General features: G+C 42.9%; 2 protein-coding genes across 3 annotated transcripts in view; one reads left to right on the top strand and one right to left on the bottom strand.

Annotated features, from left to right (window-relative positions):
- ANKRD6 (ankyrin repeat domain 6) overlaps nt 1-2,640 on the bottom strand; it is a 198,653-nt gene extending 196,013 nt beyond the window's left edge. Inside the window, exon 1 of the mRNA XM_040350095.1 lies at nt 2,437-2,640. The gene's annotated coding sequence lies outside the window, so the exon portion shown is untranslated. The remainder of the gene's footprint in view (nt 1-2,436) is intronic.
- Nucleotides 2,641-17,860: 15,220 nt separating this feature from the next.
- RRAGD (Ras related GTP binding D) overlaps nt 17,861-24,688 on the top strand; it is a 30,208-nt gene continuing 23,380 nt past the window's right edge. Inside the window, exon 1 of one of the 2 annotated variants that reach the window (XM_040350093.1) lies at nt 17,861-18,109. In XM_040350093.1, coding sequence (XP_040206027.1) covers nt 17,962-18,109 — 148 coding nt within the window. In that variant the 5' untranslated portion in view covers nt 17,861-17,961. Of the gene's footprint in view, nt 18,148-24,688 lie in introns of both variants that reach the window. The other variant, XM_040350094.1, reaches the window with a different exon arrangement.

The following is a 24,688-nucleotide window of genomic DNA, read 5'->3' as shown; positions in this document are numbered from 1 at the left end:
TCATGAACATGATGGATATACTTTTTGCTACATGGTGTTCATTAGCAAAAAAAACACATTTAGATACATACAGCATATAAACTGATCATATAGCAGCTGTATAAGACGCACATTTATTTACATACAATATATTACTGATTATACATCAGCTGTATAAGAGGTATATTTAAATACATATACATTCAGTATATTACTGACCACAGATCAGCCCCATAAGTGGTACACTTCAATATTTAGATACATACAAAATATTACTGACCACAGATCAGCCCCATTTTTGGCAAATTTAGATACTTAGATACATACAAAATATTACTGAACACAGATTAGCCCTATAAATTTAGATACTTACAATATAGTATCAATTAGAAACCAGCCACATATGAAGCACATTTACATTTGAGTACTGACCATAGATCTGTGCTATAAGTGGCACAGTTACATACAATCTATAAAATAACCTTAGATCTCCCCCCAAAAGAGGCATATTTAGATACATACAGTATATAACTGACTATGGATCAGTCCCATAAAAGGCACACTTAGATACATAAAGTATATAACTGACCCAAGATCTGCCCCATAAGAGGCACATTTAAATACATACAGTATATTACTGACCACAGATCAAAAGTATACAAGGTACACTTAGATACATACAGTATGTTACTGGCCACAGATCAGCCCCATAAGTGATGGATTTAGATACTTACAATATAGTAATAACTACAAACCAGCCATGTACGAGGCACATTTATCATATAGTACTGATTAGCTGTATAAGGGGCACATTTAGATATAAACAGTACATAATTGACCAGAGATCAGACCCATAAGAGGCACATTTAGATACATACTGCATACAATGACCATAGAATGGCCCTATAAATGGCACATTTAGATACATAATCAATATAATGACCACAGATCAGCTATAATGACCAAAGAATGGCCCTTTAAATAGTCATATTTAGATACATACTCTATACGATTATCATATAATAGTCCTATAAGAGGCACATTTAGATACATATTCTATATAATGTCCATAGAATATCCCTATAAGAGGAACATTTAGATACATTCTCTATATAATGACCATAGAATATTCATATACGAGGCACATTTAGATACATATTCTATATGACAGTAGAATGGCCCTATTAGAGGCGCATTTAGATACATTCTCTATATAATGACCATAGAATATCCCTATAAGACGCACATTTAGCTACATTCTCTATATAATGACCATATGATAGCCCTATAAGAGGAAAATTTAGATACATTCTCTATATAATGATGGTGGAATGGTCTTATAAGAGGCACATTCTCTATGTAATGTCCATAAAATAGCCCTATAAGAGACACATTTAGATACATTCTCTATATAATGATGGTGGAATGGTCTTATAAGAGGCACATTCTCTATGTAATGTCCATAAAATAGCCCTATAAGAGACACATTTAGATATATTCTCTATATAATGATGGTGGAATGGTCTTATAAGAGGCACATTTATGTACATTCTCTATATAATGACCATAGAATAGCTCTATAAGAGACACATTTAGATACAATCTCTATATAATGACTATAGAATAGCTCTATAAGAGACACATTTAGATACAATCTCTATATAATGACCATAGAATAGCTCTATAAGAGACACATTTAGATACATTCTCTATATAATGATGGTGTAATTTTCTTATAAGAGACACATTTAGATACATTCTCTATATAATGATGGTGTAATTGTCTTATAAGAGGCACATTTAGATACATTCTCTAAATAATGAGAATATAATATCCCTATAAGAGGCACATTTTGATACATTCTCTGTATAATGACGATGAGATGGTCTTATAAGAGGCACATTTAGGTACATTCTCTATATAATGACCATAGAATAGCCCTATAAGAGACACATTTAGATACTTTCTCTATATAATGATGGTGGAATTGTCTAATAAGAGGCACATTTTGAAATTCCCTATATAATGACCGTAGAATGGTCCTATAGGAAGCTTATTTCTATACATTTTCTATATAATGACGGTAGAATGGTCCAATAAGAGGCCCATTTAGATACACAGCAGAGTATATAGGTGGGCACAGTGCAGCCCTTGTAGATCCTGAGGTATGCATGGATGGTCTGGTGTCTCTTCTCTCTGGAGAAGATGGGTGGAGATGTACTATAGAGGATGATGAGGGGTGTAGTGATCCCTCTTCCTACCTGTTGAAGTTGTAGAAAGCCCAGAAGGCAGCCAATCCCCCCCACCTATCTCCTCCCTACACCCCAAGTGCAGATGTGTGCCCTCCATAGGGGGATGGGAGCTCCAGGACACCCCACTATAGAGCCCTCCTGGCACACTACTCCCCCAGGAAGCCCACCTGGTAGTAGCCACACACTTGGCCTCTCAGCACCTACCTGTTGCCGGTCCCGGATTAGGAGTTGTAGGTTTAGCAGGACAGTAGGGGGACCCAAGGAGCGGATTGGTGCAGTGGTGCTCGGTGTGTCCGTACACTCCACTAATCACACGGCTCTGATTGTTCCTGGGTCTCGGCTCTCCTCTTCTATATGTCGCGGCTCTACTATTCTCCACCAGGTACTATGGTGTGTGTCTTCATCTCACAGCGTCCTCTTCTGTGCCTGCACTTATACTGACATCTAGCGGACACACTCATGAAGTACAGCTCTGAGTGCTCTGCAGGAATCCTGGGCTGCTGCTGCTGCTGCTGCTGACTATTGCTTTCCCACCTATCAATGCTATAGAGCTGACTTCACCAATGAAATCACCAATTACCTGCTAATATCCAAATAGAACTGTGTGAGGACACAAGTATTGTCATTGTAGGCACATCTTAGATCTGGATTATGTTTCGTTTTTTCAAATTGTATCATAAACAATCTTTTAGTTTTATTTTATTTTTCCTTAAAGCGGTAGTAAACGGCGGCTGTTGTAAAAAAAAAACTGCAAGGCAATGTTATAATGTGCTAGTATGCATGGCATGACCTCTTAAATGTGAGATCTGGGGTCAAAAAAGCATCAGATCTCATATTTACACTAAAATGCAATAAAAAATTAATAAATAAAATGTAATAAAAAAAAAGAAAACATTTCCCCTCTAAGAGCATTGGGCAGAAGTGAGGTTTGACGTCGCTTCTGCCCTCCAATGCTATGGAGCTGAGCGGGGGGCTATCTTTCTCTCACTTGACATCCAGGCAGTGAAGGGAGCGCGGACATGATTGTCTATGCCGTTACAGACAGCTCCGGTAAACCGCAGAGATGATTGGAGTGTGGCGGGAGGGGGGCTCTCTCTCGTCACCGAAAAATACTGCTGCTAGCTGCTGCCATAACAGTATTTAGCATTAAAGTACCGACGTACGGGTACGGCGATTTTCTCAAAGTATTTAAAGTGTATATAAACCTCAGACATCAAAAATGAACAAAGCATATCCCTCTTTAGTGTGTACTTATCTCAATCCAGAGCACTAAGTGTCATTTTTGTCTGCTGCTTTGTTCCTCTGCTATCAGCATGAAACTCTTCTGCCATGTTTTCCTGACACCAGGAGATAAAAAGGTGATGGGGAGGGAATTCCAGCTGACTGACAGCCTTCCTATGTGCTGTGTGAAGGGGGTCTTCCGTCCAATCAGCTCTCAGGCATCGTACACACGGGCAAGAATCTCATCCAGAAAAAAAACGTTTTTCCTGGCGAGATTCTTGGCACGAATCTCTTGCCGCCCGAGTTCCGCGGTTCTCTTGAAAGGCAAGAATGCGGTGACGTCATCGCGTACGACGAGCATGCGCTCATCACATTCGATGCTGTCGCCGCCATCTTGCTTCACCCTACCTATGCCGTGGAAGCTACCGCACATGCGTCAAAGTCATTTCGAACATGCGCAGGTTTCCACGGCGACAGGTAAGTATAGACACTCTCGAGTTTCTCGTCGGGAAACAGGCCGTCAAGAATCTCAACGAGAAAATAGAGTGCAGGTTCTCTATTTTTCTTGTCGAGATTCTGCCCAGATTTCCCGACGAGAAATCTGAAAGCCTCGTACACACGACCGGTTTTCTCGGCAAGAAAGCTCTGCCAGCAGCTTTCTTGCTGTTTTTTGCCGAGAAAAGCGGTCGTGTGTACGAGGCCTCAGAGTTCTCTTTACTGAGCCCTGCAGAGTGTAACTTCAGATCTCCACCTCCTTTTTTTTCTGACAGCTCCGACAAGCTTATAAATCAGGCTACAGCGTGGACCCCAAATGCTGGGAGGACACCAATAGACGTCCTCCCCTTTGCGCGCTCCCCGCGCGCTGCCATCATCCGAGTCACTGAGACTCGGGTGATCAAAGATCCGAGTAAGGGGCCGGTCCTGGCCCCTTACCACGTGATCAGCTGTCAGCCAATGTAAACAAAAAACGCTGACAGCGTGAGGAGAAAAAAAAGCCAATCACCGGCTCATGTGTAAGGGACATTGGTCCCGAAGAGAAAGGAGGCAATTCTGCCTCCTCTGTAAAGTTAGTACCCCCTGCCAGTACCACCTGCGATTGCCACCTGAAATGCCCACAGTGCCCACCAGTGCCACCTATCAATGCCCATGAGTGTCACCTATCAATGCCCACAAGTGCCACCTATCAATGCCCACCAGTGGTGCCAATCAGTGCCACATAAGTGTCACTAAGCAGTGCTGCCTGTCAATGCCTATTACTGCCACCCATCAGTGCCCATCACTGCCACCCATCAGTGCCCATCACTGCCAGCTATCAGTGCCACCTATTAGTGCCACTTCTCAGTGCCCACCAGTGCCACCTATCAATGCCCTTCAGTGCCACCCATCAGTGCCACCTCTCAGTGTCACCTCTCAATGCCCACCAGTGCTGCGTATCAGTGCCCACCAGTGTCACCTTATCGGTGCCCACCAGTGCTGCCTTATTGGTGCCAACCAGTGCAGTCCATCAGTGCAGCCCATCAGTGCAGCATTATCAACCTACATCAATGAAGGAGAAAAATTACCCATTTGCTAAATTTTATAACAAAATATAAAATATATATATATATATATATATATATATATATATATATATATATATATATATATATATATATATATATTTTTTTTTTTTTATTCTGTATTTTTTATTTTTTTTTAACAAAAAACAGCACCAAAATAATGCTCTATTTGTAGGAAAAAAATTATAAAAATTTAATTTGGGTACAGTGTTGACCGCGCAATTGTCATTCAAAGTGCGTCAGCGCTAAAAATTGGTCTGGCCAGGAAGGGGGTTTAAGTGCCCAGTAAGCAAGTGGTTAAACAGATGCAGAGAAGAGAGGGCTGCAGATAACAAGTACAACCTACTGTATGTGGGAGGATTTGTTTCCTCTCTGTGTAACTCCTGAGGATAGTCCCTTCACTGGGTATATGAGAGGGTTACAACCACGTTAAGGGAGGTGCCAACCAAGCTGCACATAGGAAGTGGCTATCACTTTAAAAATAACTTCAGTGATTGCCAGGTTCTCCAGCAGACCTTTGGCTATAAGATATTCATGCTTACATTTAGCCAAGCTGGACCAATAGAAATGAGCAATAAAGATCAATCTTTAATTATATGTGTATTTTTATTTGTAATTAAGAAATCCTTGTTTGTATATGAGCCGCATTTGTGAAATGTATCACTGTAGTGTCGTCATTTCTAGCTAGATTCGCAATAAGGGAAGTGATGTTATGGCCAAAGTCCAGATATACACCATATGTAGGATACCCTTACTCTGCAGTCTGACTCCCTAATAATCCCAGCAGTGGATATTAATGGATATCAGCAAGGCTTGTAGTCTCAGAAAGAAGTGCAAACGCCAAGGTGACAACAATCTGGAGACATCGTACCTGAACAAAGACCTTTAGAACAGGATCACCAGGTATTATTTTAATCAAAGCTGCAGATTTAAAAAGATCAACGCAACTTTTAAAATTAAATTAATACGTCAAAGTTTAGAGATTCGGTTTATTTTTTTTATATTTGTAATTTTTGCCTTTAATCTAATGAAACATCTAAGCTGCAACATATTGTGCTGTAAATGAGCCATTTGTTAACAACTGTTTGATATCATGCACAGGCCATAACTATGTGTGGTGGGGCTCCACAGTAAATCCATTAAGGTTCCCTCTGCCTCCTATCTCCTTCTCAATTCCTCCACAGATACTAATGGGCCATATCCACAGCCAGGCAGTGTAACTTAACTTTTCCCATTTAAGTTACACCGCCGCAAATTTCCCAAGTTAGTGCCCGATCCACAAAGCACTTACCTGGAAATTTGCAGCGGTGTAACTTAAATCCGTCCGGCGCAAGGCGTTCCTAATTTAATGGGGCGAGTCCCATTTAAATTAGGCGCGCTCCCGCGCCAGACGTACTGTGCATGCTCCCGACGTCATTTTCCCAACGTGCATTGCGCGGTTTTACGTTATGCCGAGTTTTGTGAATCGCGCCGGATAAAAAAAGTTGCGTCGGGAAAAAAAATAGATATGGCGGGAAAAAATAAATAAAAAATAACAGCGTCGCGGGAAAGAAGGGTCTACTTTTACAAGGTGTACTAACTTTACACTTTGTAAAAGCAGCCCTAATTTTGCGTTTGCAAACTAATACTTACGGAGTAAAAACGAAGCGTAAAAGCTTTGTGGATCTCCGTAAGTGCTAATTTGCATACCCAAAGCGGCATTTCGATGAGAAATGCCCCCAGCGGCGGCCGAGGTACTGCATCCTAAGATCCGACAGTGTAAGTCCCTTACACATGTCGGATCTTCTGCCTATCTCTTGGAAACTGATTCTGTGGATCAGTTCCAAAGATAGAAACAGGGATACAACGGCGTATCAGTAGATACGCCGGCGTATCCCTTTTGAGGATCTGGCCCTAAATACTTATTGTTTTTATAGAAATACATTTATTTTATACCAAATTATTAAGTCTACCTGCATATACAGTATCACCACGGACAGTGGTGGCGGGCGAGCTGTGGGATGGTCAGGCGACGGCTTCTGTGTCCTTCATGCTTCCCGTGCTTCTCTACATCCCTTCTGCTAGGTGTCCAATAGGATCGCCTATGCATTCAGCCAATCCGGTGATGGGTATTAGACCCGCGCTTCCTGATTGGCCCAGAGATGGTTCAGTGTTAGAAAAGCGAATATTAATTTGCTTTTCTAACACACCTGGGTGGGCGCCGAGCACAATGCTCTGTGCTCCGAGTCTACGTTTTTTTGAAGAGTATTAGAGCCTGTGTCTGTAATTCAGGCGTCCGGCATCCAAAAAGGGTCCGGATGCCTGAATAGGGGGTGGCCACAGCTGCCATGGATAGATTCATGCTATGCATGAATCTATCCTTTTTCCATATAGGGGGGTTGCATGATAGAGGGGGCGGCGCCTATGCACCCTTAATGGACGGGCCACCCCTGACCACAGAGTTAGATAGTTCTTTAACCCCTAGGCTTCTTGGCCCCATAATAGTTGCATAGTGTGTTATGATGAGTATAGGTACACACTTGATTTCGCAAAGACCATATACCAGTAGGGATGCCCCAGGAGCCATGCCACTGATGACATCATAATGCAAAAAATGCATAGGGAGGAGCATGGCCGGACATCATCACGCACATTGGCCCCCAGTCAGAGGAATGGGATGGAATCTAGCTGCAGCTATTCATGAGATGTTTGCACTGAGGTATTTTTTATGTGAGTGCACAATTTATGTTTTAATAACATTTTCCATTCATCATACTGCACTATGAGGTCTGGTTTCTTCTAGGGCCAGATTCACAAAGGTTAGCGGATCTTTAGATCCGTGTAACCTATGTGTTTTAAGATCCGCCCTCGCAAGTTTGTGAGGAAAGTGTCAAATTCACAACACACTTACCTCCAAACTTGCGACGGCGGATCCTAACTCCCCCGGCGGAATTCTAATTCCGCGGCTGGGGGAGTGTACTATTTAAATCAGGCACGCTCCCGCGCCGATTTAAATACGCATGCGCCGTCCGGGGAATTTCCCGGCGTGCATTGCTCCCACTGACGTCAATAGGACGTCAGTGGTTGCGACGTGAGCGGGACTTGCGACGCGCGTGTTCGTGAATCGGCGTACGCAAACGACGTAGGAAATTTCAAATTCGACGCGGGAACGACGGCCATACTTAACAATACTTACCCCTGCTTTTAGCAGGGGTAAGTATACGACGGGTACCGCGCTACGGAAACGACGTAAGAACACAGCGTCGGGTCCGCGTACGTTCGTGAATTTCGCGTATCTCGCTGATTTACATATTATTCAGTGTAAATCAGCGGGAACGCCCCCGGCGCCATTTTTAAATCCAAAAAAAGATCCGACAGTGTAACACAGTGTGACACTGTCGGATCTCAGCCCTATCTATGCGTATCTGATTCTATGAATCAGGTGCATAGATAGGACCAGTAAAAATCAGAGATACGATGGTGTATCTGAGATACTCCATCGTATCTCTTCTGTGAATCTGGCCCCTTATGTTTTTTTTTGCTCTATGAGTGGAGTCTGGTAGGAAGCTATGAACAAGCTCTTCTCAGGATCATTGAGTTAAATCCCTCAAGCTCTTACACACACTGGATGTTTTGGTGAAACCCTGGGGAATGGAATATATCTGTACGGCATTGATTTTACAGTGTTTTCACTTATAGGAGAAAGCATGTTTGCTGGACTTTTTGTTATGACGGTAAGGCCCCTTTCACATTGAGGCGTTTTTCATGCGGTACAGCGCTAAAAATAGCACTGCTATACCGCATTAAAAAATCATGCCCTGCAGGCTTCTATGGGAAAGCCCGAAGGCTTTCACACTGAAGCGGTGCGGTAGCAGGACCGCTCCAAAAGTCCTGCTAGCCGCATCTTTGGAGCGGTATAGGAGCGGGGTGTTTACCGCTCCTATACTGCGCCTTCCCATTGAAATAAATGGGAAACCGCGGTAATACCGCCCGCAATGCGCCTCTGCAGAGGCGCATTGCGGGCGGTATTAACCCTTTTTGCGCCCGAATATCGCGGTAAATACGACGGTATAGCAGCGCTACAAATAGCGCGGCTATACCGTCACCGCGGCTCCACTGCCCAATGTGAAAGCAGCCTAAGATTGGTCACAATTTTCATTGTGTATGGGCGATCACTTTCTTTTTCCTTACTGCAGATTGGCTGTGTGAAGTATATGTAGCACGCATATTGTTTCTACTCACATGGATATTATTATATATTAATTTGGGATACATTGTGGATGTTTTTTTTAGCTTAATAATATTTAGCGCTGCACTTCTTGTATTGACAGTAGGGATCCTTTTGCTGGCGGCAACGAACAGTACCGCGACAGGCTCACCCAGCATCCAGGGCAAGAATGTGCAACTGCACCCCTTCTCCTGCTGCTAATGTATGCTGTTACTGTAAGTTGGTTTACTACCCTGTGCCAATTCTATGCCCCTTGCTCTAGCTGCCCATGGTGCACCAACATGATCAAGGTAGTTACTCATCTACAGTGTGTTTTTTGTGTCAGCTGTGGGCAGATGGGGTGGAGAGTGGGCATGTTGGAGCACAATGTGACAGAGAAGATATAAAGGCCATGGTTGCCACTGAGTGTTTGTGACCCCCTACTACTACCCCCCTCCTCCGGGCTGCTGCCCCTTCTGTCCACATCCTTGCCCCAGCCCTGCTCACCAACATTAGGATCACTAAGCAGTGTAGAACACTTACCTGCTTTTATGGCAGCACTCCCTAGCTAGCTGAACCAATCACATGTTGCCCCATTACTGGTCCCTTAGCAGCAAGTGAGATTCTGCAATGTTTCCTGTCATGGAAGTAAGACCACCACAGGAACAGGTTAGTGGTCTCTTTGGTAATCCTGTTGCTGGTGATTTGCCATGGTGGTGTAACATTCAAATGTATCTACCGTATATATTCGAGTATAAGCCGAGTTTTTCAGCACATTTTACTCGCCTTATACTTGAGTCACCTTTTTGCGCCTGATCTCCCGGATTTGGGGACCCGGTACCGGCCGGCCGTAGGTCCCCTGGACCCCAAACTTGGCACGTATGTAGCCCCACTCTTCTACAAGTGTGAAAAGTTTGTTGTCCAGAGCACCGATTTTTCAAAGTCGGGCACGCCTTCCATAGACTTCCATGTTAAACGTCAGTCTAGTCATGGACACAGTGAGGCATGGGCACAGTGAGGCATGGACACAGTGAGGCATGGACATGGACACAGGGAGGCATGGGCACAGTGAGGCATGGGCACAGTGAGGCATGGACACCGTGAGGCATGGACATGGACACAGTGAGGCATGGGCACAGTGAGGCATGGACACAGTGAGGCATGGACATGGACACAGTGAGGCAAAGTGAGGCACAGTGAGGCATGCAGATGGACACCCTAGGCTTATACTCAAAGTCAATATGTTTTCCACGTTTTTTGTGGTAAAATTAGGTGCCACAGCTTATATTCAGGTCGGCTTATACTCGAGTATATACGGTGTATATAAATGTATCAGCCCTTACAATCAAGATGAAGTACATTTTCACTGCATAGCTTTTCACACAATGTTCAGTACAAGCAGCCCCAGATATATTCCTTTTCTCTGAATAATTTATTCTGCATGACTCATCTATCTCTTGGAAAACATTGCTCATATCAATAGATTTTAATAATTGCTAACTTTACCATTAAAGGAGTTGTAAATAAAACATATTTTTTTGATTAAATGACTGTTTACAGGGTATAGAGACATAATGGTTAACTGATTCCTTTTAAAAAGGATTAAAAATAGATAAAAATCAATCATATAATGTACCTGTAGTTTCTAGTTTCATTTTTGCATGTTGTTTCCTGCCTCTGCTGTACAGAGCCACAGAGCCAATACAGGACAGTGATGGTTTGGAAAACGAAACTAATTGGTGCTGAGGGGTTTTAGACACACAGTAATCACACCTCCTTGATTAGTGACCACAGAGAGAAATCTCCCAGCACTGTGGTTATCAGGAAACAGACAACCAGGAAGTGTGGAGATCAGAGAAGAATTACAGCAACTTTGGAGCAAAAACGAACAATGAGGACATGAAAACCGCACCGCATTAAGGTAAAGGAAGCTATTAAGATTTAAAAAAAAATTCCTTTACAAACCCTTTAAGGCCTCATGCACACTAGTTGTTAAAACAACGTTATAAAAATGCCAGTAGCTTTGCAATGAGTTTTTCAACTTTTTTCAATAGCGTTTTTTTGTGTTTGTTAGCATTTTTTTGCGTTTTTCCGCGTTAGCGTTTTTTTAGCGTTCTTTTTGTTGAAGAAAAAATATATATTTTTTTTCAATGGATCAAAAACGTTAAAAAACGCTGGTGAGTGACGTTTTTGAGCGTTTATCGGCGTTTATCGACGTTTATCAGCATTAGAGTGTTTTTACAGCTGAAAAACGTCTCTCAGAACCCACTAGTTTGGGTTTTTTTACTGCTCAAAAACGCCATTGCCCAAAACTGCTGATAACAGCCTATCTGTGCATGGACATATAGGATAACATGATAGAGAGTTTATTGACTGTAGAAAAAAACGTCTACTGCCAAAAACAGCTGCTGTAAAAACGTCCAAAAACGTCCAGTGTGCATGAGGCCTAAAAGTGAATATCTTCTAGTGCCACCATGTGGTCTTAACCTGAACATTTGTAGCCTTACTATACAGTGTGTACATAGAATCCACTATAAATGCGTACTCTGTCTCTTATCTTGAACGCAATTTAGCATATTGCTGTGTTTTATAAAAATTCCCTTCGGAGGACCAATTTAAAGTGCAACTTCAAACAATTTTTGGTGAGGAAGGGTTAAAATATGTGTCATGTTTTCATTTCTTAAAGGGGAATTACACTGCATCTGAGCACCCCAAACAAGAAACACTATTTAATTCATTTTTAATATTCAAAGCAAACTCCCCCATCCATCCATCCATCCATCCATGTCTCCATGATTTATTTTGCTGGGAAATCACTTAGAAAAACACTCCCTAGCATTCCTGGCCGTGGTCATTTTGAGTAAGGGCAGATCATTTGTGTAGCATTTATTTTTCCTGGAATCCATCTGCCCTTAGCTCCGGCATGCAGGTGGGTGGGTTTGTTTTGCTTATAAAACTCCTCCTCCTCTCCTAAAGACTCCTGGTATGTATGACATAATTTGCTTAGGCCTGTAGACCTGAAAGTAATGAAGAAATGTAAAAAAAGTTTAAAACAAATATATATGATATACACTATGTTGTCAAATGTATTGGGACGCCTGCCTTTACACACACATGAACTTTAACCACTTCCCGACCTCCTCATGTACATTTACGGCAGAATGGCACGGACAGGCACAATCACGTACCTGTACGTCCTCTGCTAGACGTGGGTGGGGGATCCGATCGGGACCCCCCCCCCGGTACATGCGGAGGTCGGGTCCGCTCGGGGAGCGATCCGGGACGACGGCGCGGCTATTTGTTTATAGCCGCTCCGTCGCGATCGCTCCCCGGAGCTGAAGAACGGGGAGAGCCGTGTGTAAACACGGCTTCCCCGTGCTTCACTGTGTCGGCGCATCGATCGCATCATCCCCTTTATAGGGGAGACACGATCAATGACGTCATTCCTACACCCACACACCCTACACTAGTAAACACACACAAAGTAAACCCTAACTCCTACAGCGCCCCCTGTGGTTAACTCCCAAACTGCAACTGTCATTTTCACAATAAAGAATGCAATTTAAATGCATTTTTTGCTGTGAAAATGACAATTGTCCCAAAAATGTGTCAAAACTGTCCGAAGTGTCCGCCATAATGTCGCAGTCACGGAAAAAAAATCGCTGATCGCCGCCATTAGTAGTAAAAAAAAAATAATAAATAAAAATGCAAAAAAACTATCCCCTATTTTGTAAACGCTATAAATTTTGCGCAAACCAACCGATAAACGATTATTGCGATTTTTTTTACCAAAAATAGGTAGAAGAATACGTATCGGCCTAAACTGAGGAAAAAAAATTTTTAGATATGTTTTTGCGGGATATTTATTATAGCAAAAAGTAAAAAAATATTGCATTTTTTTCAAAATTGTCGCTCTATTTTTGTTTATAGCGCAAAAAATAAAAACCGCAGAGGTGATCAAATACCACCAAAAGAAAGCTCTATTTGTGGGGAAAAAAGGACGCCAATTTTGTTTGGGAGCCACGTCGCACGACCGCGCAATTGTCTGTTAAAGCGACGCAGTCCCGAACTGTAAAAACCCCTTGGGTCTTTAGGCAGCATTTTGGTCCGGGCCTTAAGTGGTTAATGGCATCCCAGTCTTAGTCCGTAGGGTTCAATATTGAGTTGGCCCACCCTTTACCGCTATAACAGCTTCAACTCTTCTGGGAAGGCTGTCCACAAGGTTTAGGAGTGTGTCCATGGGAATGTTTGACCATTCTTCCAGAAGTGCATTTGTGAGATCAGGCACTGATGTTGGACGAGAAGGCCTAGTTCGCAGTCTCCACTCTTATTCATCCCAAAGGCGTTTTATCGGGTCGAGATCAGGACTCTGTGCAGGCCAGTCAAGTTCCTCCACCCCTAACTTGCTCATCTATGTCTTTATGGACCTTGCTTTGTGCACTGGTGTGCAGTCATGTTGAAATAGGAAGGGACCATCTCTAAACTTGCTTTGGATCAGACCAATCGTCTGGTGAGCATCTGCCCACGTCCTGATGAAACCAGGACGAGAGGATTATCGTCAATTGACGGCGGCCGGTAGTAAAGCGGTTAAGAATAACAAGTATGTTATACTTACTGCTCTGTGAAATGGTTTTGAAAAGGGCAGATCCTCCTCTTCTCAGGTCCCTCTTTGGTGCTCCTGGCCCCTCCCTCCTGTTGAGTGCCCCCCTCCCCCCACAGCAAGCAGCTTGCTATGGGGGCACCCGAGCCGAGCCACAGCTACTGTGGAGGGAGGGAGAGTCCCAGAAAGCCGAGGCACTCTTGCACATTTGTGGATAGAGATGGGCTCAGGTAAGTATTAGGGGGCTGCTGCACACAGAAGGTTGTTTTATCATAATGCATACTAAATGCATTAAGATAAAAAACCTACTGACTTTACAACGACTTTTAAAGCACATTCACTTTTAATCAGGGCTTTTTTTCAGGGGGAACTTGGGGGAACTCAGTTCCACCACCTTTGGCTCAGACCCTTTGGTGCCTGCTCACCACAATCACTTGTAAACACAGAAGTCTGGTTTCTGTGTTTACAAGTGACAGCTTTGTAACCCCCTGAACTCTGCACTCTGTATGTAATGCAATTCTGGTATTTAATGCCCCTTTAAGACCCTTCTACTGTTTGTGAAATCTGAACGGGTCATGGTTGAGTTCCTGCACCTATTTTCTGAGAAAAAAAGCTCTGCTTTTAATAAACATGTTCTCACATTTAAATGTCCTGGCTTTCAAGTGATTGTAAACCCTTACTTTGTAAAACAAACCATTCAGTTTAAAATCGAAATAAAAGGCAAAATCATCTGTGCATAGATATAAAAAACATTATAAATATTTTTTCCCCTTTTTTATAAGTGATCACATTCCCTCTGTTCTCAGCTACATAAGAGCTGGAGGGAAGATAAACAGCAATACACAGAACATCTGTGTTGGGGGGGTCTCATGACAAGACTGATCATTGGAGGAGAGCAGGCTGAGTTCCCAGCATAGCTAGAGAACTGAACACACTGGGGGTTATTTAATAAAGGCAAATCCACTTTGCACTACAGGTGCAAACTACAAGTGCAAAGTGCACTTGAAATTGCACTGAAAGTGCACTTGGAAGTGCAGTCGCTGTAGATCCGAGGGGGACATGCAAGGATAATAAAAACAGCACTTTAGTTTGCACATGATTGGATGATAAAATCAGCAGAGCTTCCCCTCATTTCAGATCTTCCCCTCAGATTTACAGCGACTGCAATTCCAAGTGCACTTTGCACTTGTAGTTTGCACTTGTAGGGCCAGATTCACATATAATTACGTTGCTCCTGGGTAGCGTAACTTATGTGATTTACGTTACACCGCCGCAGGTTTACAGCGTAAGTGCCTGATTCTCAGAACACTTACCTGTAAACTTGCGGCGGTGTATCGTAAATGCGCTCGGCGCAAGCCCGCCCAATTCAAATGGGGCGGGCACCATTTAAATTAGGCGCGTTCCCGCGCCGAGCGTACTGCGCATGCTCCGTCGGGTAAATTACTCGACGTGCATTGTGCTAAATGACGTCGCACCGACGTCATTTGCTTAGACGTTAACGTAAATGGCGTCCAGCGCCATTCACGGACGTCTTACGCAAACGCGTTGATTTTAAAATTTCGACACGGGAACGACGGCCATACTTAACATGGCTTAGGACAACTAGGGCTCAGCCCTAATTTTACGCGGCGCAACTCGACGGAAACGACGTACAGTTAGATCGACGGGCCGCTCGGACGCGCGGGTATCGCCGTAAGTATTCATTTGCATATTCTACGCCGGCCGCAATGGCCTCGCCACCTAGCGGCCAGCCTAGAATTGCATCCTTAAGATCCGACAGTGTAATTCAATTACACCTGTCGGTTCTTAGGGCTAGCTATGCGTAACAGATTCTATGAATCAGTCGCATAGTTAGGACGGCCCTAACACAGAGATACGACGGCGTATCAGGAGATACGCTGTCGTATCTCTTTTGTGAATCTGGCCCGTAGTTTGCACTTGTAGTGCAAAATGGATTTGCCTTTTGTAAATAACCCCCAGTGTGTTCTCCTGCTTAGTGTGGTCAGTTTGTATTAGGAAAGCAGAGGGACTGACAGGAACACCAGGTTATTCACTTAAGTGAAGCAATACAAAGGACAGTTTTTTTTTTCCTGAATGTGAAGAATTTTAAATTGGATACACATCTGTTCTTAAAGGTATATGGAAAGTAATGTGGTGTCAATACAAAGGGAACAGGATAATTTCTCATACAAGTACATGGTACAGCAGGCACATATCAGGAATATGAGATGTTCCGTTTACATATTCTTTAACTCTCTGTAATGTAAAAAGTCTTTCTTCACAGCATTTGAACATTGTTTTCTTTTGTTTTTAACTTTTTTTTTTCTTTAAAAAAAAATGATTTGTGGCTAGGGAACAATGAGTTTGTGGCTTACCAAAGCAGCAGACTTCTGATGGCGAAAAAGAAAAACTTAAATGACTCAAAAGAGAGAAACAATCTTCCAGAAGTACATTTAAATTCTCTTTTTTTTTCTTAATTATGATGGCGATATCCCTGATGGAGTTTAATTCAACAAGCTGTTTTTTAATTCAATTTTCATTTACCTTGTTTTAATTTTACTAATCTTTTTACTAATCTTCCTCGGAAGCTACTTTGCCTCCAAAGAAAACAGGTCATAGTAGAGAAAACATTCATATCATTTTCATTCTTAATTTCAGGGGTGCGCTATGTACCGAGTGCAATGTTTAGGGGTGCCCTATGCACAGAGTGCAGTTTCAGGGGTGCCCTATGCACAGAGTACAGTTTAGGGGTGTCTTATGCATAGAGTTTAGAGTTCAGGGGGGGCTCTATGCACAGAGTACAGGGTTGAAGAGTGTGCTACATACAGAATGCAGGGCTTAGGGGTGTGCCATACACAGTATACAGGGTTCAGCTCTCTTTCACAGGCTGTCAACATTTCACTTACACCCCTCCTCAGCTCTGACCTCTGCACCACTCCCCCCCCATCCCCCATGTCTGAGGGAGAAAAGAAACACTGGAATACTAGTCAGTATCACTGTACAAAAAGTATATTGCTATGTAAAGTCCCTGTAATGGTGGGTGTCCTACATGTGTGGATAATGCTGCATTATGTAAAAATTTTAATTTTAAAATGGGGTGCCTTGAGGTGCATAGTTTTAAATGGTGTCTTGACTGAAAAAAGAATGGGAAACACTGCACTAGACCACTTAAACGCCCTGATCCTTGCATAACGGAGTATCTGATATAAAACCACAAGGGCTGCCATTTTGGCGCAAAAAAGCTTTTTGTCTAGCTATCGCGTTGACCTTTTTGCAACACTACTTTAAATTCAGTAACATGGAACAAGAAAGCAGATAAGGATTGGTGTGTGACTTTTATGATTTTCTTACATGTATCAGGTCGATGACTCACAAGTATTAAAGCCTGTGGGCTGAGCGAACTACACATAAGACGGCATAAATAGATGAGCCTCCCACTGCCGCTATAGTATTGTGACAGTCGGCTCCGTGGGCTGTCAGAATGCCCAAACAGCACCTGGGCTGGCAATCTTCCACCCGGCACTTTGGACTAAAACAAATGTCGTGCCAAGTAGTGCCGAGAGGGCCACCCACTGACTGAAATTTGCTCAGCGTACGGCTCTAGGAAACTAGCGTTTTCATAAGAAGGTCAGCAATGACAGTTTCTATATTTCTCCCATGACAGGTTTCTTCCAAAATATTTCACAGAGTTCTAAAATTCTGAATATTTTTGATTTATTTTTTTATGGTTGAACTAGATGGACTTGTGTCTTTTTTCAACCTGACTAACTGTGTAACTATGTACACAACGTGCGAGCCACAGAAACTTTTTTGAATGCGGCAGGCATAAGCTGCAACGCAGAAATACACATCGCTTTGAAAGACAACTGTCTTAAGTAATATTTATGAAGAAATAATGCTAACAATAGAGAGCCCGCAATGCTTTTGTTGATCTTTTAGAATGTGGTTTGTGTGGGTATGCTGCAGCAGTCAAGTGTACAGTGTTTCCGCAGCAGCAGCGGCGGCTCTGTGTTGGGTGTCAGGTGACTGGGTCACGCAGTCTCTTTAGCATTCAGAGGACTGTTGGAGGGGGGGGAGTGAGTTGCTGAGCTTCACTGAGACCATAAGAAGAAACAGAGCTCCAGTAGACAAGTGCTCGAAGGAAGTACAGAGGGCCCAACAGAATGAGCCAGGCTCTGCATGTAAAAAGCCAACAGCAGCAGCAAGATGAAGAAGAAGAGGATAACGAAGAAGATGGCATAGTGGGAGACTCATATTATGGAGATGGAGACTCTTTCATGGAAGGAGACCTTGACAGTGAGGAAGAAGAGGGTATGATTAGTAGCTATTATACTCCATGATAATAACAGGTGGGCTGAAGGGGAATCATTTTATGTACTGATTGATAAAATAATATTAGGAAAATATAGTTGACACTGTCACTGAGCGAGGCATCAAGTTCAGATATATTGTTACAAAGTGACCTAATACTTCCTTAGCAGGTCTTTCCAGTGTGGACTTGGACTTACTAGTTCCTAAATAGGGCCCTTTAGCTGAGTCCAGTGTAATGATGAACACTGATGATGGGTGTGGAGCTGTCACAACCAGCTGTGACTCTCAATCCTCCATAGATTTCATAGGGGGGACATTGTGCAGCCAGAGAGTGCCTGAAGTTTCCTAAAGGATGTCTGGAATGTTTCGACTACTAGATCTTTAATAGAGCAAGTGTTTATATGTCGGGTTATGCTTGGCATTGATTAGGACAGCTGATAGGAGCATGCAAGTATGGAAATGTTTATGTTGGGACTATATTTTATATATATACTGTATATATTACACACACACATATATAATATATAATACACACAAACACACACACACACATATATATATATATATGCATACATAGACATGTGCACACAGGGTGTGCCAGGTGTGCCTGGGCATACCCCAATCACTTTGCGCGGCACAGATTCCCCCTGCTGCTTGACTGTAGAGAAAGGGACTGGGGAATCTCTGTCTTTAGACTCTTTGGCCCAGATTCTCAAAGGACTTACGGCGGCGCAGCGCCATGTACGCCGTCGTAAGTCCTAATCTGGGCCGTCGTGTCTATGCGACTGATTCTTAGAATCAGTTACGCATAGGCTTCCGTCAATTTCCGTGTCGAGTATGCAAATTAGCTAGATACGAAAATTCCCGAATGTACACGCGGCCGACGCAGTAAATTTACAACGTTTACGTTAGGCTTTTCCCGGCGTAAAGTTGCCCCTGCTATATGAGGCGCAGCCAATGTTAAGTATGGCCGTTGTTCCCGCGTCAAAATTTTTAAAAGTTACGTCGTTTGCGTAAGTCGTCCGTGAATGGGGCTGGACGTCATTCACGTTCACGTCTAAACCAATGGCGTCCTTGCGACGTCATTTGAAGCAATGCACACTGGGATATTTTACGGACGGCGCATGCGCAGTTCGTTCGGCGCGGGGACGTGCTTCATTTAAATGATACACGCCCCACTTCCCGCCAAATTTGAATTCCGCCGGGTGATTTACGCTACGCCGCCGCAACTTTACGCCTGAAAAACTTGCGGCGGCGTAACGTAAATCGGATACGTTACGCCGCCGCAGAGATACGCCCAAGGTACCTGAATCTGGTCCTTTATGTCTCAAAAGTGAGACATTAGGGGTCTGCTCAGACCCCTGATATTTCACCAAAGGCCCCAGTGGGGCTTCTAAAAAAAGAATTGAATTATTGTAAAAAAAAATACAATTGTAAACAAGTAATAAAAATAAACTACTGACATTGTCTGCTGCTCTACTGACACGGTCCATTGCCATATATACATACATACATATATATATATATATATATATATATATATATATATATACATATATGTGTATATATACATAAATGTGTATGTGTGTGTGTATATATATATAAATATATATATATATATATATATATATATATATACATATTTTTAAAAATACACACACGCTATCTGAAAGAAGAAGTGCATACATGATAAGCAAAGAGGATCTTAGCATCATAGTAACAATGGCAGAAATTTACACTGCAAAGAATAATTGTTTCCAAAAATAATACTTTTTTTGGAAACAAAAGAAAATGTTTGGAAATATTGCCATTCGGCAGCTCGCTACTCCAAAATGCTTCAGGGTACAGTATGTTTAAACATAGAAAAAAAAAAAAACACTTCTAAGTGAGACTGAAAAGCATTGGTAAAGTAGAAAGCCTGGATGTATCCTCATAGGTGGCAAAAATCATAGTTTAATGTTTTTTTGCTACATTAGATCAGTGTTTCTCATCTCTTTTTTTTAGTCGAGGCATCCTTTAAAATTATGGACAATCTCAAGGTACCCTTTAAAATTATGGACAGTCTCGAGGCACCACATTCTAAAATGTAAAAAACTATTCAAATAGCTTTACATAATGCGGCAACATCCACATGTAGGACATCAATTGTTAGAGGTGATTTATTCTTCCAAAGCAAATACACTTTTGCACACTGGTACTGACTAGTATTCCAATGTTTCTCTTCTCCCTCAAAATCTCTCCATCAGTCAGCCAATGTCATCCCAGTGCTAAGGGAGAGGGGCACAGGAGGGTCAAATAAGGATGCTGTGAAGGCAACAAACATCCTCCCTATCAACTGATGGCATCATTGGTTGTTAGGATGCCAGTGTCCAGAAAGCATACCTCCCAACTTTTTGACATGGGAATGAGGGACACCTATCAGCAAAAGTATGCAGGCATAGGACACACCCTGTGCCACGCCCCCTTAAAGTGGATGTAAACCCATTTTTTTTATGTCACAATGTAGAGTATACGATTTCCTATCATCTGTGCCCAGTCTTGCCACACAGAGTTAATCCAGCTCTGAGCAATCCTCTTTTATTGTTAAGTAAAATAAAACAGACTTACAGAGAAAAACCTTTAGTCCGTTCCGCCCCCTTGTTGTGAGTGACAGTTAATTTACATATCTCATGCACTAGCCTGGAGACAGGCATTATTTTTTAATTCCCACCCCCACTCCTTTTCTGAAGTCATGTGGTTACTTTTCTGGATTTTGACTGGATGTTAGTGATCATAGCAGAATTTAGTGTAAGGAATACACAGGAAAAATGCATGTTGACAATGGGAGTGTAGAGGTGGACGGGGAGTCTACTGACATCACTACTCCACTACTCCCACTACTCCAGACAACAGATCCACCCACAGAATCTGCATTTTTTCAGTTCTTATAACAGACAGAGGGGAGACATTTGACAGGTAAAGATACATGCAGGAGGCAGGTATATCCTTATAGATCAGCGCTATGGCAGTAGTTTAGAATGGATGAGAGTGGCTTTACATCCACTTTAAGGGAGAATTGTACAAAAAAAAACAAGATTGGGTAAAGCCACAAGCGCTTCTTTTTTTTACCACTACTATTCCTTTATATTGGCTTTTGGAATTTACAAATGCAGCAATTTATAAATCAGATGAAAGTTTTTGCGCTGAAAAACACTTTTTGATAGATAAAAAGTATTTTTTTTATACAACTATATAGACCAGACCAAAATGAGGACAAGTGAGAAGGAATGAGGGACAGAGGGACAATGCTCCAAATCAGGGACAGTCCTTTGAAATGAGGGACAATTGAGAGCTATGTAGAAAGTAGGTGCATAATGGAAAGCCATGGCTTTGTGTAACTAAAAGGCAGGCTTGATCCACCTGCTGGATTGCATAAAATGTCAATATTTAAGCATTTTGCCAAGGCACCCCTGAAGAAACCTCAAGGCTACCTAGGGTGCCTGAGCACCCTGGTTAAAAAAGGCTGCATTTGATTATACAGAGAGCATCATCAGTGTGCTGCTGGTGTGCAATTCAATGTCTTATGTTATGTTATTATCTTAAAGTGGAGGTTCACTCAAAATATAAATGATTAACGTTAGATTGAGGCTAATTAAGGGAAGCAGAAACGGGTATTTTTTTTAAAATCAATGCCGTACTTACCGTTGTAGAGATAGATGTTCTCCCGCCGCTTCCGGGTATGGGCTGCGGGACTGGGCGCTCCTATTTGATTGACAGCCTTCCAAACGTCGCATACAGCGCGTCACGAGTTTCCGAAAGTAGCCGAACGTCGGTGCGCAGGCGCCGTATAGAGCCGCACCGACGTTCGGCTTTATTCGGCAACTGGTGACGCGATGTATGCGACCGTCGGAAGGCTGTCAATCAAATAGGAACGCCCAGTCCCGAAGACCATACCCGGAAGCGGCGGGAGAACATCTATCTCTACAACGGTAAGTACTGCATTGATTTAAAAAAAAAATACCCGTTTCTGCTCCCCTTAACTAGCCTAAATCTAATGTTAATTTTTTTTTTCCGGGTGAACTCCCGCTTTAAGGGGTCTAAATGATGCATGAATCATCTGCCCTTACTCAAGATGGCCACTGTCAGAAATGCTATGGAGTGTTTTTCAAAGTAATTTCTCAGAAAAATAAAGCCCAAAGACATGGATGGATGAGTTTGCTTTACATCAGGGGTCTCAAACTGGTGGCCCTCTAGCTGTTGCAAAACTACAAACCCCACGAGGCATTGCAAGGCTGACAGTTACAAGCATGACTCCCTCAGGCAAAGGCATGATAGGACTTGTAGTTTTGCAACAGCTGGAGGGTCGCCAATTTGAGATCCCTGCTTTACATACTAAAAATGAAATAGTATTTTTGGTTTATGGCGCTCAGATGCAGTGTAGTTCCACTTATGCCTCGTACACACGGCCGGACTTTCAGAGAAAAAAGTCAGACAGCCTTTTTTTCTCGGAAAGTCCGGCCGTGTGTAGTCTCCATCGGACTTTTTTTGTCGGTAGTCCGACGGACCTTAGATAGAGAACCTGTTCCGTCGGACTTCTGACGTACTCACGGCGGACTTTTGCTCGAACCGTGTGTAGGAGGCATTAAAGGGTCACTAAAGGAATTTTTTTTTTTAGCTAAATAGCTTCCTTTACCTTACTGCAGTACTGGTTTTATGTCCTCATTGCTCGTTTTTGCTTTAAAGTAGCTGTAATTCTGCTGTAAAACCCACACTTCCTGCTTGTCTGGCTCCTTATGAAAAATCTCAAGGCAGCTTTTCACTGTGGTCCAAGCTGTGTGTCTAAAACTCCTCAGAACCAATCAGATTCATTTTAAAAACAAAACACTGCCCTGGATTTGTTTGTTTTTGTTCTGTGGGTCTCTCTACTTCACAGAAACATGAAACCAGTTTAAAAACGAAAGTGAAACTGCAGGCACATTATATGATTGATTTTTATCTATTTTTAATCATTTTTAAAAGGAATCAGTTAACTTTTATGTCTCTATACCCTGTAAACAGCCATTTCAGCAAAAAATTTTTTTCCTTTAGTGACCCTTTAAGGACTGTCACTGGCCAGGAACAAGCATGTGCATTTATGGAGCAAAGACACTAATGTGTTAGGTGGGTCAGTGACTCACAAATCATTCTTGGCACAGAGTGGTTTACTATTGTGACTGATAAGGATTTACACTTAAAACACATCACTAAGTAGCTTTTACATACAATCTTGCATCTTTATATTACTTTATATTTAACATTGAAATAAAATCACAGTGTTGCAATAACTGATGAACTTGGAATGAAAGGTGCATCTTGTGCTTTCATCTGTCTCCTCATGCTCCTTTGCGTCCTTTCCCTGTAGATGTAGTGCTTATTTGGCATTGTGAAGAGCTGGAGCAGGTGTCTGCTTCTGAGATTAGTTTAACAAGGGCTAGAGGTCAGTGCAGATTTCCTGTTCCTCCATAGCCACAGAGACAATGTACATGGCCCACTTGTTGTGAAAACAGTCTTACAATGTTCCTGTGTCCATTGCAAATACTTTTCCTGTGGTTTACGTCACAGCCTGTATTAATGAGCTACAAGCTGTAGCATGCATTATTTAATAGCTTGGAGAAACACTGTTGGAATAAAAAGTAACTGAGAGTGCAGAGTCGTACATCTGTGGCTCTACCCCCATAGGAGCCACAGGTATTAACTGGCTCTTTATGTAAAAGTACAGAGGCTGCCTGAGGCTACAAACACCAGTCCATTCACACCAGCTCCAATAACACAGTCTAGGAAATATCTTTTTAAATAGAAAGTAAAGTTTCACACATTATGTTTACCTATAGGTAAGCCTATAATAAGGCTTACCTATAGGTAGTATAAATATCTCCTAAACGGGCAGCCAGTGACATCACTGGCGCATGCGCTCTGAAGGAACAGCCAGCCGTGCCGTTCCTTTTCGAGCCCTGTGCTGTTATCGACAGTTCCCGCGCGCATGCAGTCACAGAGGTGGAGTCCGTAAACCTGGAGAGCAAGACCCCCGTGTGGGCTTGCTCCCGAGTCCCGCTGCTGGGTCCATTGACACAGACAGTGGAACTGTCCCAGCCAGTGCCGATCCTGACCTCCCTGGGGCCCTAACCAAAATAAAATGTCACATTAAAGTTGAGAAGCGGGGGGGCTGCCGAAAATGACATGTCACGTTTAAGTTAGTTGAGAAGCGGGGGGGGGGGGGCAAGCTGCCGACAGTGACATGTCACATTAGGGGGTGTTCTGCTGTCGGAAATTACATCTTACATTACAGTGAGAAGCAGGGGGTGCTGACTGCTTACCTCTTCTCCCATGCAGCCAGCGAGATGGGAATCGGGGTGAGGGGCCTAAAATAACTTCTCACCAGGCGGGGCCTCTAGTAATTTTGGGGGCCCCCTGCAGCTTTGCGGGGCCCTAAGCGGCTTGCATAGTGAGCCTATAGGGCGGATCGGCCCTGGTCCCAGCCCCCTGCTCCCATATCACAGGATTTGATTGACAGCAGAGGGAGCTAATAAATAAGCGCACCTGTTAGTGTGTGAAACGCGTCTT

This window comes from Rana temporaria, chromosome 4 (assembly GCF_905171775.1).
Source record: "Rana temporaria chromosome 4, aRanTem1.1, whole genome shotgun sequence".
Lineage (NCBI taxonomy): Eukaryota > Metazoa > Chordata > Amphibia > Anura > Ranidae > Rana > Rana temporaria.
The sequence above is the reverse complement of the archived record's forward strand: the minus strand, read 5'-3'. Positions and strand labels throughout refer to the sequence as shown.